Here is a 14,860-nt window from a genome sequence, read left to right on the forward strand (position 1 = left end):
AGTGCATGTCTGCGTATGCGTGCATGCACTCGCTAATATATTCACAAGAACAGTCTGGTTCAGTATAGAACAATTGTCCCTCACCCACCGGCCTCTTCGTCGACCCTGTCATGAACCTTCTGCGTTCCTTCTGCAGGTTCTGGCGGTTCTTCTGTAGCTTCTTCGTCACCTCCTTTGTGGTCAGGCCCTTGCCATCCTGCCCTCTTCTTTCTGCGGTATACTTCTTGAGTCCTTGCCCCTCGCTACTGCCTTCGCTAGCTCTGCTGCTACATCTGCTGTCACCAACCTGGCCCTCGTCAGCAGGACCTCTTAGAGTCCCAGGCGAAGCACCGGGGTCCTGACCGTTATTTCCGTTATTGTCGGTGTCGTTCTTCGGCACGTCCTCCGAAGTGCTCCTGCCGCTGTCCTTGCTGATCTGGCGAGGGGGTGCCTCTGCTGGAGGTAAAGACTCGTGATACAGGAGCAATAAGACAGGGATGACAAGCATCTGATGATGTTGCTCTGACCACCGAAGGTACTCGGAACACTGAGAGTCTTTGGTTATCAGATTGATTTTATTTGGTATTTGTTATCTATCAAACACTAGTAACACAGGCACGACCACAACATAACGGGTGGAGGACCTTTGATCAGAGCCTGTGGGTGTGATCCGTTTCCTGTGAGCTAATTGACGGCATCAATAAGAACAATAACAACAACGACGACGACAATGATAGTTACGATGTTTTATACTTTGACTTTAGCAAAACGGACGACAAAATGCCCAACCAAAGACTAAATAAAATCAAAGTCCATGGCCTAAGAGAAAAAGTGTTTGAATGGATTAGAGCATGGATTAATGACAAAGCAACGGGCCACCATTAACGGTGTAAAATCCAAATGGGTAGTGTTACTAGTGGAGTTCCCCAGAGCTTGATTTTGGGTCCCTTATTGTTCATTATGTATAAATATTTTGGACAGTGATATTGATAGTAATATTAGTAAGTTTGTGGATGCTACAAAAATAGAACGCCATATTAGATCGGGGGAAGACGCCATATTAGAGAAAACAGAATATGAGAAGGACTTTGGAATATTAGCGAATCCTGACCTTAAATCCAGGAAACAGTCCATTAGTGCCAGAGATAGGGCTAACAGGGCATTAGGATTTATTACTAGGATGAATACAAACAAATATACAAATGTGGCCTATAAATTCTATCTGGTCGTAGACCCCTCCTTGACTATGCAGTACATTTTTCCTATACAGTGGATATTACTAGAATCAATATAGCCTTATTAATTTATTCTAATCTGTATTTGTTTGTTTATCTTATTCATTAATTTTGGAATATTAGCGAATCCTGACCTTAAATCCAGGAAACAGTGCATTAGCCCCAGAGATAGGGCTAACAGGTCATTAGGATTTATTGCTAGGATACAAACATACAAATGTGGCCATTAAATTCTATCTGGTCATAGGCCCCTCCTTAACTATGCAGTACATTTTTCCTATACAGTGGATATCACTAGAATCAGTATAGCCTTATTAATTCATTCTGTTCTGTATTTGTTTATCTTATTAATTTGTGACTAGTGAACTCGCACAGTTGGGCAAATGCTGTTGGTACATCTAGAAATGGATTCACAATAAAGTTAAGAAACTTCTGCGAAAGAAGGAAACTTTCTACAACTATTCATACCAACCATTTATATTTATTGCATTTTCACTTGGAGAAAGAAAGCAACATGTCCACTCGAGTGTAGCAAGAAGTTTTGTGTCCAACTTCGTGTAGGACCATCAGTCCTCTCTTACTGCTCCTCCCCATTCTTCCACTTCCATTGTTTCTTATCAGTGTCACAGAGTCGAAGAATAAAGAAACATCCAGTTTCACATGCAGTCCTCTTTCCCTCCCCTTCTCACCCTGTCCGTTTGGCTGAATGTCTGATTCAGAATGGATTTGAATTCTTATTGCTTGTTGTTAAAATTGCAAATCGGTATAGGCACAACTTATATTCTTAACTCCATCATATATATGTGTATATATATATAATATATATATATATATATATAATATATATATATATATATATATATATAAATATATCTATATATATATATATATATATGTATACACACACACTCCCTTCAGGAGTGGTATTAAATATAACCTATGTTAAACTTTCTGTAGACACCTCTCTGAAGAAGACCAAGTTGATCGGAACATTAGAGTAAACCAATTCCTAGATTATCTTCGTTTTACCCCCACCAACCAACCTCTCATATGTATATATATATATATATATATATATATATATATATATATATATTTATATATATATATATATATATATATATATATATATATATATTATACATAGAAGCTACGCCACTGGGACTCGAATCCTTGGCTCACTAGACCATGGCGATCTTGGCATAGCTTCTAAGTCCATTTGTCATAAACTCACACATGTATACATACATACATATATATATAATATATATATATATATATATGTATGTATATATAATCTGTGTATGTGTGTAATTGTACATACGGTGTACTATTATCCAAGGCCTGGGGCTCATGACCCCGAAAGTTCACGTTATTGAAATTGCACCTTTGAGCAAGAATGTCTAAGATAAAAAAGTGGACCAACTTATATGTGTTCTTCAAGTCCAAGATGGGAGGGGTTCTACTGACCGAGGTAAGATGGTGCGCGTGAAAGGGGGGTCCAATTTTCGCAACAGTCTAGTGAGCATTCGGTTGGTTATTCTCCGTGCTCTTGATTTAGGAAATAGGGCGACAGGATAATGTTACAACGAAATAAAATGACTAAGCTGTCTCAGGAACTAACAATACAGGGCAGGCCAAGACCTGTAGGTCGTGAGGTGATTTGGTCGTGTTGGTGACCCATTTTCACAATGCTAGGCCAATCCCTAATTCACATACCCTTCCTGCTGGCGGTCTTCGGCCTCCTGAGGGCGATGTCGGCTGCATTGTGGAGTCCGAGCTCGGAGAGGGTCGCCAGCCGGCGGCGTTGCTGTTCCTTGCCGTTTAGGGGGCGCCGCCCCTCGACGCGCACCTTTGTCACCCCACCACCCCACTGAGGGCCGTCCAGCAGTGGAGGAGCCTGTTGAAGACGCATTGGACAACAGTCTTAGACAGGGGGTGTCGTTAGCATGTATTGTATGGTTGTTAATGTTAGTGGGCCTCTCTCTCTCTCTCTCTCTCTCTCTCTCTCTCTCTCTCTCTCTCTCTCTCGCTCTGTGTGTGTGTGTGTGTGTGTGTATCTACCCGTAATCCACCTTCAGATTCCCCATCTCCATGACTCACCCCCATCTTCACTCACCCCTCCAACATTCACTTTCGTGCATATTCCTACCATCCATATTCACCACCCATAAGCTATTCTCGAGCCTTTCTTCACACCACACTCACCATATGCACACACACCCTCGCACATATGACTCACATACTCATCCCCAGACGCATCAAATTAGTACTTACCACACTTTCCCTTGCCGACAGGAGTCTGTTGGAATAGGTCTTGTCCCTTGAAGGCAACGTTCTTTCCCCGGTCTTCCTCGTGGCCCCTCGGCGGGCGGGGCTGTAGGGGGCCAGGGTGGGGTTGGTCATCGAGACCAGAGTGTGGCTGGCTGCCGAAGCCTGGGCATGAAAGAAAGACAATTGATCCCTTTCGCTGGCGAGTGAGGGTTTAGCTTGGAGTGGGGTGGTGCGTCACGGAAACAAATGAAATAGTCTGTCAGCAATAGGGAAAGAGGTCAATCCCCACCACCAGAGCTGAATAAAAACGTTTGACGAAATCTAGCAAAAATCATGAGTTCTTTGGGAGTAAAATTTTTTGTGGGAATCTAGAAAAATATATGAAATTCCTTTTTCCCCCGTCCAGGTGTCCCTCAGCTCCCCATTCCTTCCCCCCCTTTACTCTCCCTGTCCTCTGGCATCTTGTTGTACCCACCCCCACCTCTTCTCTTCTTACATCAAAGTCGAGGGTGAGAGTCGTCGCGGGTCGCCCTCGTCTTGCTCGTACTGCTGAAGGAGCACCTCTTCTACGGGCCCTGCTCTCTTGCTGAGGTTCCTCTTCAAGGTCGAGTTCCTGAAGCTGAATGGAGGTTCTCCTAGTGGAGGATGACCTTGAACGAGGACGGGAGCTGCGTTGGCCCACCACGTCCACGCTGAGGCCGAGGCCCACGTCAGGTAGTCCTTCGGCCTGACGGTCGAGGAGGAAGAGGTTGTGAGTGGATGATGGTCGTGGGACAGTGGCAACGAAAAGTGGAAGTCCTGTAGCGGACATACGAATCAGCCCCATGACGTTACTTCAGTTATGTAAACATATTTTGGCGTAATTGAGTGACTAAGATGCTTTTATACACAATAGTTATAACAATAGTTCCGTTGCGAAACAAAGTTACACCTATGTAACTAAAAAGGGAGACATATGTTAGCATAGTTTTGATATGTGACGAGTCAAGATCAACTATCCCCAATAGTACCTGAATATGAATATTTTACCCTTTTCACATTTTTCATTCTGGCCAGCGGTAAGCAGTTCTAATCAGCCGAATAAAATCTTCTGGCGTCATCGGAGCTCAGGTCCGACGGTGACCCAAATTCTTTAGATTTAACTCTGTCTCACGTCAGACGATTTTGTTCTCTTGAGGGGGACGGGCAGACGTCACCGAAGCGAACGTAGGTAGGGATGTCTCAATCATTTCCTGAATTGTGGTGACGCGCGCTAAAGAGTTTATTCAAGTTAACGACGTTTGATGGAACTGTACCCTAACAGAGGTTGGAATGCATCAGGATGTGGTCAACTTCTCATACTTTATTATAATTATTATTATATATTTAGCTATTTTCACCACAAGACCTCACTGTAGCATTCAATACCCAAGCCTCACTCCCATACATAACAGTTCCCTCAGCTGTCGTGACATTTCTTTCATCCATTTCATTGAACCCCTCTCCCCTTCCTCCCCTCACGTTTATGTGCATCAGCAGCGGTAGCCCAGTGGATACCGTATCGAACTTTTAAGAAGATGGTCGTGAGTTCGATTCCCGGGACCCATCGCGTGCTTGTGTTGGTTCCCGATAGTCCTGGCCAGGCGTGAGGAGGCGATCCAAACATCGGCCCCAACAGGGTTTCTCACTACCCGCGTCGTGGGATTGGGAACGTGAGATTGAGTTCCCAGATAGCTAGAAACACCTTGCTAGATACACCGTGTCTAGAAACACCTTGCCAGAAACACCTTGTCTAGAAACACCTTGTCTAGAAACACCTTGCTAGAAACACCTTGTCTCTCCTTGCAATCAGTTGTATGTCAGTTTGGTGTCATCAACGCTTGGGTGCCGTCCCAGATACGTTGTCAAACTGGACTATTTTCCCTGTGACTGATGGAGCAGATCCCGCAGCTTTCCGGAAGGAATCTGATCTGCTGGAAGAAAAATAATTTTCCTCCAGCATATCAAATGACATTCTATGGAAATTGTCGAGAAAGGAAAGTAGCCTAATTCTATGGCTAAAAAGTGACGGAAGTGGGAGGTACCGCCGATTAATTGGAGGCTGAAGGAAAAATAGCCCAGTGTGATGACGCCTTAACGTGGTTTTTGTGTCATTTCCCTCCTTCAGTATGTCATGTCTTCGGAACTCAAGTTTCCATTCTCGAGGATAAGTATAAACGGGTCAAATCCATGAGAACAAAAACCCAAGCCCGTATGAGTCACGTGTTCGTATTATTTTGAAGAAGAAATTTTATTTCTTAAACGCCTTGGGTCCACTCAATTGGAGAAAAAATCGTCTGGCGACAGTGACGATAGTCTGGTCATTAACCCCTTCTATACCGAGTGGCACTTTTTATTTTGTTATATATGGAACTGCCTAGTCTAGGCCTTATGATCTCTTGAATTCTTTCATTCTTGTGTTCATGTGTTCTAATGTTCATATAACTGCCACCAGACGATTTTATTCACGTCTAGAGTTCCCTAGGGGATGGAGGGGAGGGGAATGGGTGGGAGTAGTTATGTGACTTTGATTTGGCAACCTTCCTTATAAGGGGGAAAAAGCTCTTGGTATATGATATAGATAGATAGGGTTCCCTATTCACAGTAAAGAGGCTATGACCTACTGTGTCGTGACTACCCTCCCCCGCATCTTGTGGCACCACTGCTCAGCTGTGTGGCACTCGTGAGGATAGAAGCACTAGATAAACTGCATTCCATTGGGACATTCCCTCGATAAGGAAGTGAACAACCCATGCACTGGTCAATATACTTCACACTTACCATCTCACCACGAACTTGCTTACTTCCTCTTCTCCATGACCCAGAACGGTTCCCTGCGTGATGTCCACTTCTGCTTCGAGATGTTGCCAGACAACACTGATGTGACAGCACAAACCGAACCCACTTCCCTCCACGTTTATCCTTTAGCCGTCTTTATGTGATGGATTTGGTCGTGGAGCTCTGTTAGTTAGACGGGGAAGAAGAAGGTTATGTCCTGGTGTGGAGTTGGAAGTTTCTGCTCTGGCGGTGGGTGAGGGAGAGAGGGGGAGGCGCTGTTACAGTTAGTTGCCATGGGAACCACGACGCCAGGGAGTTAGACTTTTTGCCTGGCTTGGGTGGTACAACTTTTGGTAAATATTGTCATACAATACACACACACACACACACACACACACACACACACACACACATATATATATATATATATATATATATATATATATATACAGACACACGCACAAAATGCGCACGTATTGTTGCGTACAACCATGTCTGACTGATCAGTGCTATATCAGATATTTGCAAATGCATAATTCCTTATTTCTGTATTAAGACAATTTTACAAACAAAAATTAGTTTAGTTTTAATAGAACTAGAGTATGTAAAAATTAATTGAATGCGTAGTTCCGATATACCATGGGTCAGTTTCGACTGTCCGCGGATAAGAACACAAGAACATAGGAATGAAGGAGGCTGCAAGAGACCCTAAGGCCTACACTAGGCAGTTCCATGTCCATTACCACCTATCATCCCAGTCCATAAAGTTATGTAACCTCTTAAAACAACGAATTCTTTCAGCACTCACCAAATAGACCCTAAGGCCTACACTAGGCAGTTCCATGTCCATTACCACCTGTCATCCCAGTCCATAAAGTTAGCCTTCTCTTAAAACAACGCATTCTTTCAGTGCTCACCAAATGTAAATGTATAATTATTATCTGCCCTTGCCGCCACATGTGAAGAAGACCACCTTCACTTCCCTCGTCAATTAACTGAGGAATAATAAGGCGTCTGTTACTGTAATTACAATGATAATTGATAGAGTTTAAGCGCTTGTTGTCATAATCAATTACTGGACTGTACGAAGTCCAGTTTATTTAGTTAAGCCTACGGTGTTGTTCAACTAGTAATATAAGTACACATAATGTATTAGATATGTAACAACTAAATAATTCAACTGGAATCTTAAAATAATTTTCACACCTTCCATCCTTCCAAAATTTGACTTCGAATCTTTGTCCATATGTTAACATACACACACACACACACACACACACACACACACACACACACACACACACACACACACACATATATATATATATATATATATATATAATGTGTGTGTATGTGTATATGTGATTCACCATGGTCTTGGATCACATGTTGGACTCGTGATCGTCAGCTATTACGTTCCCGGAAGAGAGCTCAGAGCTCATATATGACTGATCTATGGGTAATGTGACCTTACACGCGCGCACACACCCAACTCCCCGCCCACGCGTGTTGGAGTAACGCCACACAGCGCAGAGATAATGAAATTATTTCAGCCCTGGGCGGGATTCGAACCCGGATCGTGTATATATATATATATATATATATATATATATGTACAGTATATATGTATATATATATATATATACAGTATATATATATATATATATATATATATATATATATATATATATATGTATATGTGTGTGTGATGTTGAAAGGATGATTCAGTACATTCATTTATTCATTTCCCTAATTATTGACCACTTAGAATCTTAGAATGACAAAATGCTATGAAGTGCTGGGTGATACCACTTTTTTGTGAAATGTAATTGTAATTAGATAATATATTTTTGTCTGTACATGATGTATACAACTCAAATATAGAATTGAATTTCATTTTAAGAAAAAATAATTTTTCAAGATAAAAGTAGTCTCGGGGAGGGTTCAATATAATTAGGAACAGAAGAGTAGAATGAGATTATATGTAATTGGCAAAATAAACACTTTGTGAGGACGTAGCCTTTATTGGTACGACGGTTCGTTTCATACTTGATAAAATTCTAAGTGAAACACCGTACTAATACAGACTGTTTTCACGTGGTGTTTCTTTTGATAAAGAGAGAGATTGGCTGCTTCGTGACTGAGCGGACGCGTCCAAAGAGACAGTGACCTTGAGATCCGCCCTGTGGTATGTCAGCCAGCAGTCGGGGCCAGTCGGACATCCCCAGATCGTTGATCGCATTAGCCCACCGCCCGGTTTTCAGTCCCCAGAAGTTTTCTACACATATTTTATATGGGTTCATGAGGGTTGAGGCCAATTACATAGTTTCCGTAATGAGAAGAGCATATTAAGAATAAGACCTTAGATAGTAACAAATGTGCGTTGGAAAGATCATCAAGACATTAATCACTATTACCAGTGCGAAATATCTGACTTTGTGTTTAGTGTAGGAATGTTTTTATGGCGTGTCCTACTGCAGAACTATAACGATTATGTATATGTTTGAAATATTTATTGACAAAAATTATTGTCTTCCATGGTCGGGAATCGAACTCAGGTCAAGTGGATGGAAGACAGCTGTGCACGCCATTATAATACCAAACGCATGACGTCATAAGAGTTTCAGATAAGAGGTGAAATCCTGCCGTGTATACTTGGCGACGTGAAAAACATATAATTGTTTTTATCTACACTAAAGTTTAAGTCACTCTGATCAGGTGGACTTATGTATACTGGCTTAGATTGATCAAATAGACTATGAACTGCACATAATGTTATGCTTGCCAATAACACATAAATTGACTCTGAATATGAGCTAGCATTCATCCTATTCTGTCAAAAATCTGGACTTAGCACTTTGGAAACCAGAAAGAAAATGATGCCTCAGTTTTGAAAATATTTACACAGGCATGTCTAGGTGTCCTATCCGAGAGTTCGCACCTTGACGTGGTGGATAGGCTTGAGAATCTTAATGATTACAAAAGCTATGTCGATAGAGAAAATCTCTGGAGGGTCACTCATATTGAACGGGTTTTGTAAGAAAGATCAGACAAAGAGCAACTCGCATACACAGTCGCAGGACCCACTGCTAACTGGCACGTCCCTGATGGAGAACAGGGAAGTTCCCCATAGATATATGGGGTACCGTCATAATGACGGCGTGGACCATTGGACACCCTATAGATATGTAGGGCTTCACCGAATATAATGAATAAGGTGACACCAGAGAAATATCTCTCAGGAAACTAGTTGGCAGGGAAAGGAGATGAGATTACTGCCTAAAAAGCCCTTCAAAGCAATCATGAAAAATACAAACAAAACAAAACCGGGCGTTCCTGTTGGATCATCGTCTCCCAAAGGTCCAACCGCATTGCCTCATGTGCTTACGGGCGGTGTGCCACCGAATGTGAGTAAGCACTGTCCAAGCAGATCCAAGCCTTGGACATTAAACAGCATGAAGAATATGAAGATTTATACTTACAACGTAAGAACTCTCGAAAGACCACAGGCTGGAAAGTCTAATGGAAGAACTAGACAACATCAAGTGGGATATCGTAGGACTGAGCGAAGTCCGAAGAACGGAAGAAAAGCTGATACAATTACAAGATGGTCACCACCTGTTCTACTATAGAGGTAAGGACAAAGAAAGATCTAGTGGAGTAGGATTCTTGATCAACGGAGAAGTTACTGGTAACGTAGTCACGTTCAGTAGTTTATCAGACAGGGTAGTTTGGATTGTGATTAGGCTATAGAGTACAGAGTACTGACGATGAAATTGAATCCTATGATGATTTAAGTCAGGTAATGGATCAAGAAAAAAGTAAGTACACGTTGGTAATAGGCGATTTCAATGCTAAAGTTGGAATGAAGATGGGAAGTTTGGAGTAGGCGAATCATTAGAGAAACCAAATATTCCAAAGCTACAAATGACCCAATTAAAAGAAGGAGGACAATGCAGATTAAAAACAGAAAAGACGATTAACCAGCTAATCGAGAAAACGACAAAATACAATATACCTCTGTGTTTAGCTTTTGTAGATTGCGAGAAGGCCTTTGACTCGGTAAAACAAATAGCAATACTAAGCTCGCTACGCAATCAGGGTACAAACGAACAGATCGTAAGGGTTTTAGAAAATATTTATGCGAATGGTACCGCTATAATTCGACTACATAAAGATTCAGAAAAGATCAAGACCGAAAAAGGAGTACGGCAAGGCGATACCATTTCACCCAAATTATTTACAGCTTACTTGGAAGATATTTTCAGAAGGTTGAGTTGGGAAGAGAAAGGTTTGAAGATTAATGGCGAATATTTGAACCACCTAAGATTTGCGAATGACATTATTCTTATTTCAGAAAGAGCAGTAGACTTGCAAGAGATGCTGAGTGATCTAAACAAGGAAAGTCTCAAAGTAGGTTTAAAATGAATAAAACCAAAACCAAAGTAATGTTCAATACGAAATTTCAAAGTAAAGAGATTGTAATTGATGGTAAGAGTCTTCAAGAAGTTGAGGAGTAAAATTATTTAGGCCAGACGGTGAAAGTGACAAAATATCATGATAATGAAATAAAAAGACGTATTACAATTAGTTGGAAAGTGTTTGATAATTATAATAAAATCATGAGAGACCCTCTACCTTTTATGTTTGAAACGTAAAGTTTACAATCAATGCATTCTGCCAGCAATAATCTACGGGTGTGAGACTTGGAAACTGACGAAAGCGATGGAAACAAAGCTAAGGACTGCACAGAGGAGAATGGAGAGATCAGTGATGGGAATAACACTGATAGACCAAAAAAAGAGCAAGTTGGGTGAGAGAGTAGACTAGAGTGAAAGATATTGTGGAGGCGGTGAAAGAGAGGAAGTGGAATTGGGCAGCTAAGTGCGAACGACTGACAAGCGATGGAGCAAGTGTGTTACTGAGTGGACGCCACGAGATAGGAAGCGCGGAAGAAGGAGACCAGACAGGAGATGGAGAGACGAGATTGAGAAGTTTGCAGGAGTGACGTGCCAGAGGTTGACGCGGTTGTGTGAATCATGGAATGCTATGAAGGAGGCCTTTGTTCAGCAGTGGACTCAGGATGGCTGATTTGATATATATATATGTGTGTGTATATATATATATATGTATATATATATATGTATATATATATATATACATATACTACATATACATATATATATATATATATATATATATATATATATATATATATATATATATACCTATCCGGGAATTGACACCTTCAATCTGTCTCTCCCTCTCTCTCTTTTTCTTTTTTATTTAAGTTTGCGTATGGAGGTCTTCGGAGTAATATTGTCCTCAAGGATAGAAGCGCTAGGTGTGGCTTTCAAAATATTTTGCAACTCAAAAGAAACGAGCCTTTAGTTGGAAGGACACTTTCCATTGCCTTTGTTGTATATATATAATTATATATATATATATATATATATATATAATATATGTGTGTATGTATATATATATAATTGTGTGTGTGTGCGTGTGTGATGTTATGTTTGTATATATATATATATATATATATATATATATATATATATATTTATACAATGCAGTGAAGCCACCACCACCACGTCCCGTGACCACACCCTATGTCAATACGCCCCAACCCCCACGCCACCACTTCCCACCCACTCCATTCATCCTCCCTCCAACCGACCTCGCAACCCTCAAACCCCCCAACCCCCTCCTTCCCGACATGATGGGTCATCAACCCCTCCCACTACCCCATCCACCACCCAAGCCGGCTAGGTTCGCATATATAAGTCACCATCACCATTTCCTTCGTCATTTCTTTGTACCTTTAACTTTGTAAGTATTTGTCCCCAACGACCCATGTATCGAGACAGGATTTGATTTATTGTTATCTAATTTTGATTTATTGGTGTCTATTTCCATGTTTGTGAATTTTTGTTAAGGTTAACACCCTTGTTCTTTATTTCTGTATGTCGGTAATATTTGTTACATATTTTCCTGAAGATGTCTCCTTGCAGACGAAACGTTGAATAAATCAATAATTTTGGAAATCTGGTTTATGCCCACCCTCCAAATGGCAGAGTACTAGTTAGAAAGCTTGAGAATACTCATCAGATGATTAACAACCTCCTTAGATCTGTCGACTTTAATAACGCATGCATATATATATATATATATTATATATATGCATATAATATGCATATATATATGCATATATATACATATATATATATATTATATATATTTATATATATATATATATATTTATATATATATATATATATATTTATATATAACCACGGGTCTCCTGATGCTGATAGCGTAGAATTAAAGTACATTGTGGTTGATAAAAATGTATCTCTGTTCAATATATATATATATATATATATATATATATATATATATATATATACCCCGTGTATATGATATAACATCTACATCCCTACGGTCCTTAGTAGTATTCAGCATTTACGTCTTCAGTCGATTTTTCATTCCAGTTTGTGTGTTTACTTTGTATACAGGGTATGAACAATGCTCGTCGGGTCCCGTTTCTGTGTTTTTTTTCATTGCTCAGAGCTCTCTCTCTCTCTCTCTCTCTCTCTCTCTCTCTCTCTCTCTCTCTCTCTCTCTCTCTCTCTCTCTCTCTCTCTCGTACACGTCTCAGGCGCACTTACGTGTTGTATAAATGTGACCTTAAAGCCATTACCATCAATATACGGAGATTTATCAATATAAATGATGTTATAATGCCTCTCCCAAATATATAGACATATCTACCGTACTTTAAAAAGATAAAATTGGGTTGTCAGGAACGGCGTTGGGGGTGTAGCTCAGTGGTAGAGCATTCGACTGCAGATCGAGAGGTCCCCGGTTCAAACCCGGGCGCCCCCTCAAAAACTTTTCTCAATTAAAAGTGTTTCTACTCCATACCTTTTGTGTTGACAGGAGAAATATGGAACTTCAGTAAACCGGGATTAATAGCAAAAGAGTCTGTATGTAAAAGAGTTTAGGATAATGTGTGTGGGGAGCATCAGGATGTTAATTTTATTATATATATATATATATATATATATATATATATATATATATACATATATAATTTTTTATCATTATTATAATTTTTTTTTTTTTTTTTGAGAAATAGTCAATCCATAGATCTTATGTAATTCTTATAAAATTGATAATGATGTTTCATAAGGACATTATTATTACTTATTATTATTATCATTATTATTATTATTATCATTATTGTTATTATTATATACCTATACACACACACACACACACACACACACACACACACACACACACACACACACACACACACACACATATATATATATATATATATATATATATATGTATATATACATATAAAAGGAAAAAGTTATTTCCATCTTCAAATTTTTTTGGACAAATGTCTTCATAGAAGGGACTTTGTGATATATTCATCGAAACTGATAGACAACAGAACAATAATGGAAGCATAAGGAAAGGGGTGGGTACAAAGAACTACCACCTAGTTATGTGAGGTAGTTTACTGACAGCCAAATTTCATGTTTGAAAATGAAACACAGTTTAGGAGAAGGTTAGCCGAAAGGGGCTTAAGCACCTCCTTGCTGAAAAGTAAACCAGTTACAATGCGTTGTAATGATAAAGATGATGAAAACAACAAATATCCATCATACCAAAGGAAATAAGACAAGATTACAGGTATTGATCGGGTGTGTGTATGTGCGTGAAATCTGGAGATGCTTTGAACCAAAGAGGAACAACTGAAAACGATAGCTTGTATATATATATATATATATATATATATATATATATATGTGTGTGTATATATATATATACAAATAATATATATATATATACATGTATATATATATATATATAATATATATATATATATGTACATATATATATATATATATATATATATATATATGTACATATATATATATATATATATATTTATATATATATATATATATATGTGTGTATGTGTGTGTGTGTGTATACACACACACACACAAACACAAAGACTAGTGAAGGGTTTCTAACCTTGCTGGCAAACTGTATGAGGGGAGACTAGGTGTTCTAGACCTCTCGTTAAGGGAAAGAAGAGAAAGAGCTGATTTGATGTTGTTGTTAAAACACTCACACACAGTGATAGAAAGAGAGACCTGGAGCTCTCGAAAGTTTAAGAGCTGACTTCATTTTGGAAAAAAAAAATCACTAATTAATTGTCTCAAAACAACGTAAAACTATTATTCAACACTACTAACCACACAGGAAATGTGCATATACATCAAAATACAAAAGGGAACAAAATCAACAACGTTTAAAATTTAGCCAAATCGTTCATCTTAATTGAATTGAATGAATAGAAATAGAATGAGGTAACATATCAACGTAGCCCAAGAACCATGCAGAAAGCAACATAGTGTATATGCAAAACAGAGAAGTATTTAGAATACTAATGTTACCCCTCAACTTCCCCGCCAGTTCCATGTAGATTATGTGATATGTATTAGTTTGATCATGACAGACCTCTGTTTTTGTTATATTTATTTTTAGTA

General features: G+C 39.4%; 1 protein-coding gene and 1 non-coding gene across 2 annotated transcripts in view; one reads left to right on the forward strand and one right to left on the reverse strand.

Moving 5' to 3' along the window:
• LOC143024572 (dynein axonemal heavy chain 7-like) overlaps positions 1 to 3,620 on the reverse strand; it is a 377,264-nt gene extending 373,644 nt beyond the window's left edge. Inside the window, exons 1-3 of the mRNA XM_076183383.1 lie at positions 3,492 to 3,620; positions 2,934 to 3,114; positions 89 to 534 (exon numbers count right to left, since the gene is read on the reverse strand). Coding sequence (XP_076039498.1) covers positions 89 to 534; positions 2,934 to 3,114; positions 3,492 to 3,620 — 756 coding nt within the window. The remainder of the gene's footprint in view (positions 1 to 88; positions 535 to 2,933; positions 3,115 to 3,491) is intronic.
• Positions 3,621 to 13,100: 9,480 nt separating this feature from the next.
• Positions 13,101 to 13,172, forward strand: TRNAC-GCA (transfer RNA cysteine (anticodon GCA)). The gene has a single exon. It is a non-coding gene; the product is annotated as a tRNA-Cys (tRNA).
• The last annotated feature ends 1,688 nt before the right edge of the window (positions 13,173 to 14,860 follow it).

This window comes from Oratosquilla oratoria, chromosome 4 (genome assembly GCF_046742065.1).
Source record: "Oratosquilla oratoria isolate Oo_2021 chromosome 4, ASM4674206v1, whole genome shotgun sequence".
Lineage (NCBI taxonomy): Eukaryota > Metazoa > Arthropoda > Malacostraca > Stomatopoda > Squillidae > Oratosquilla > Oratosquilla oratoria.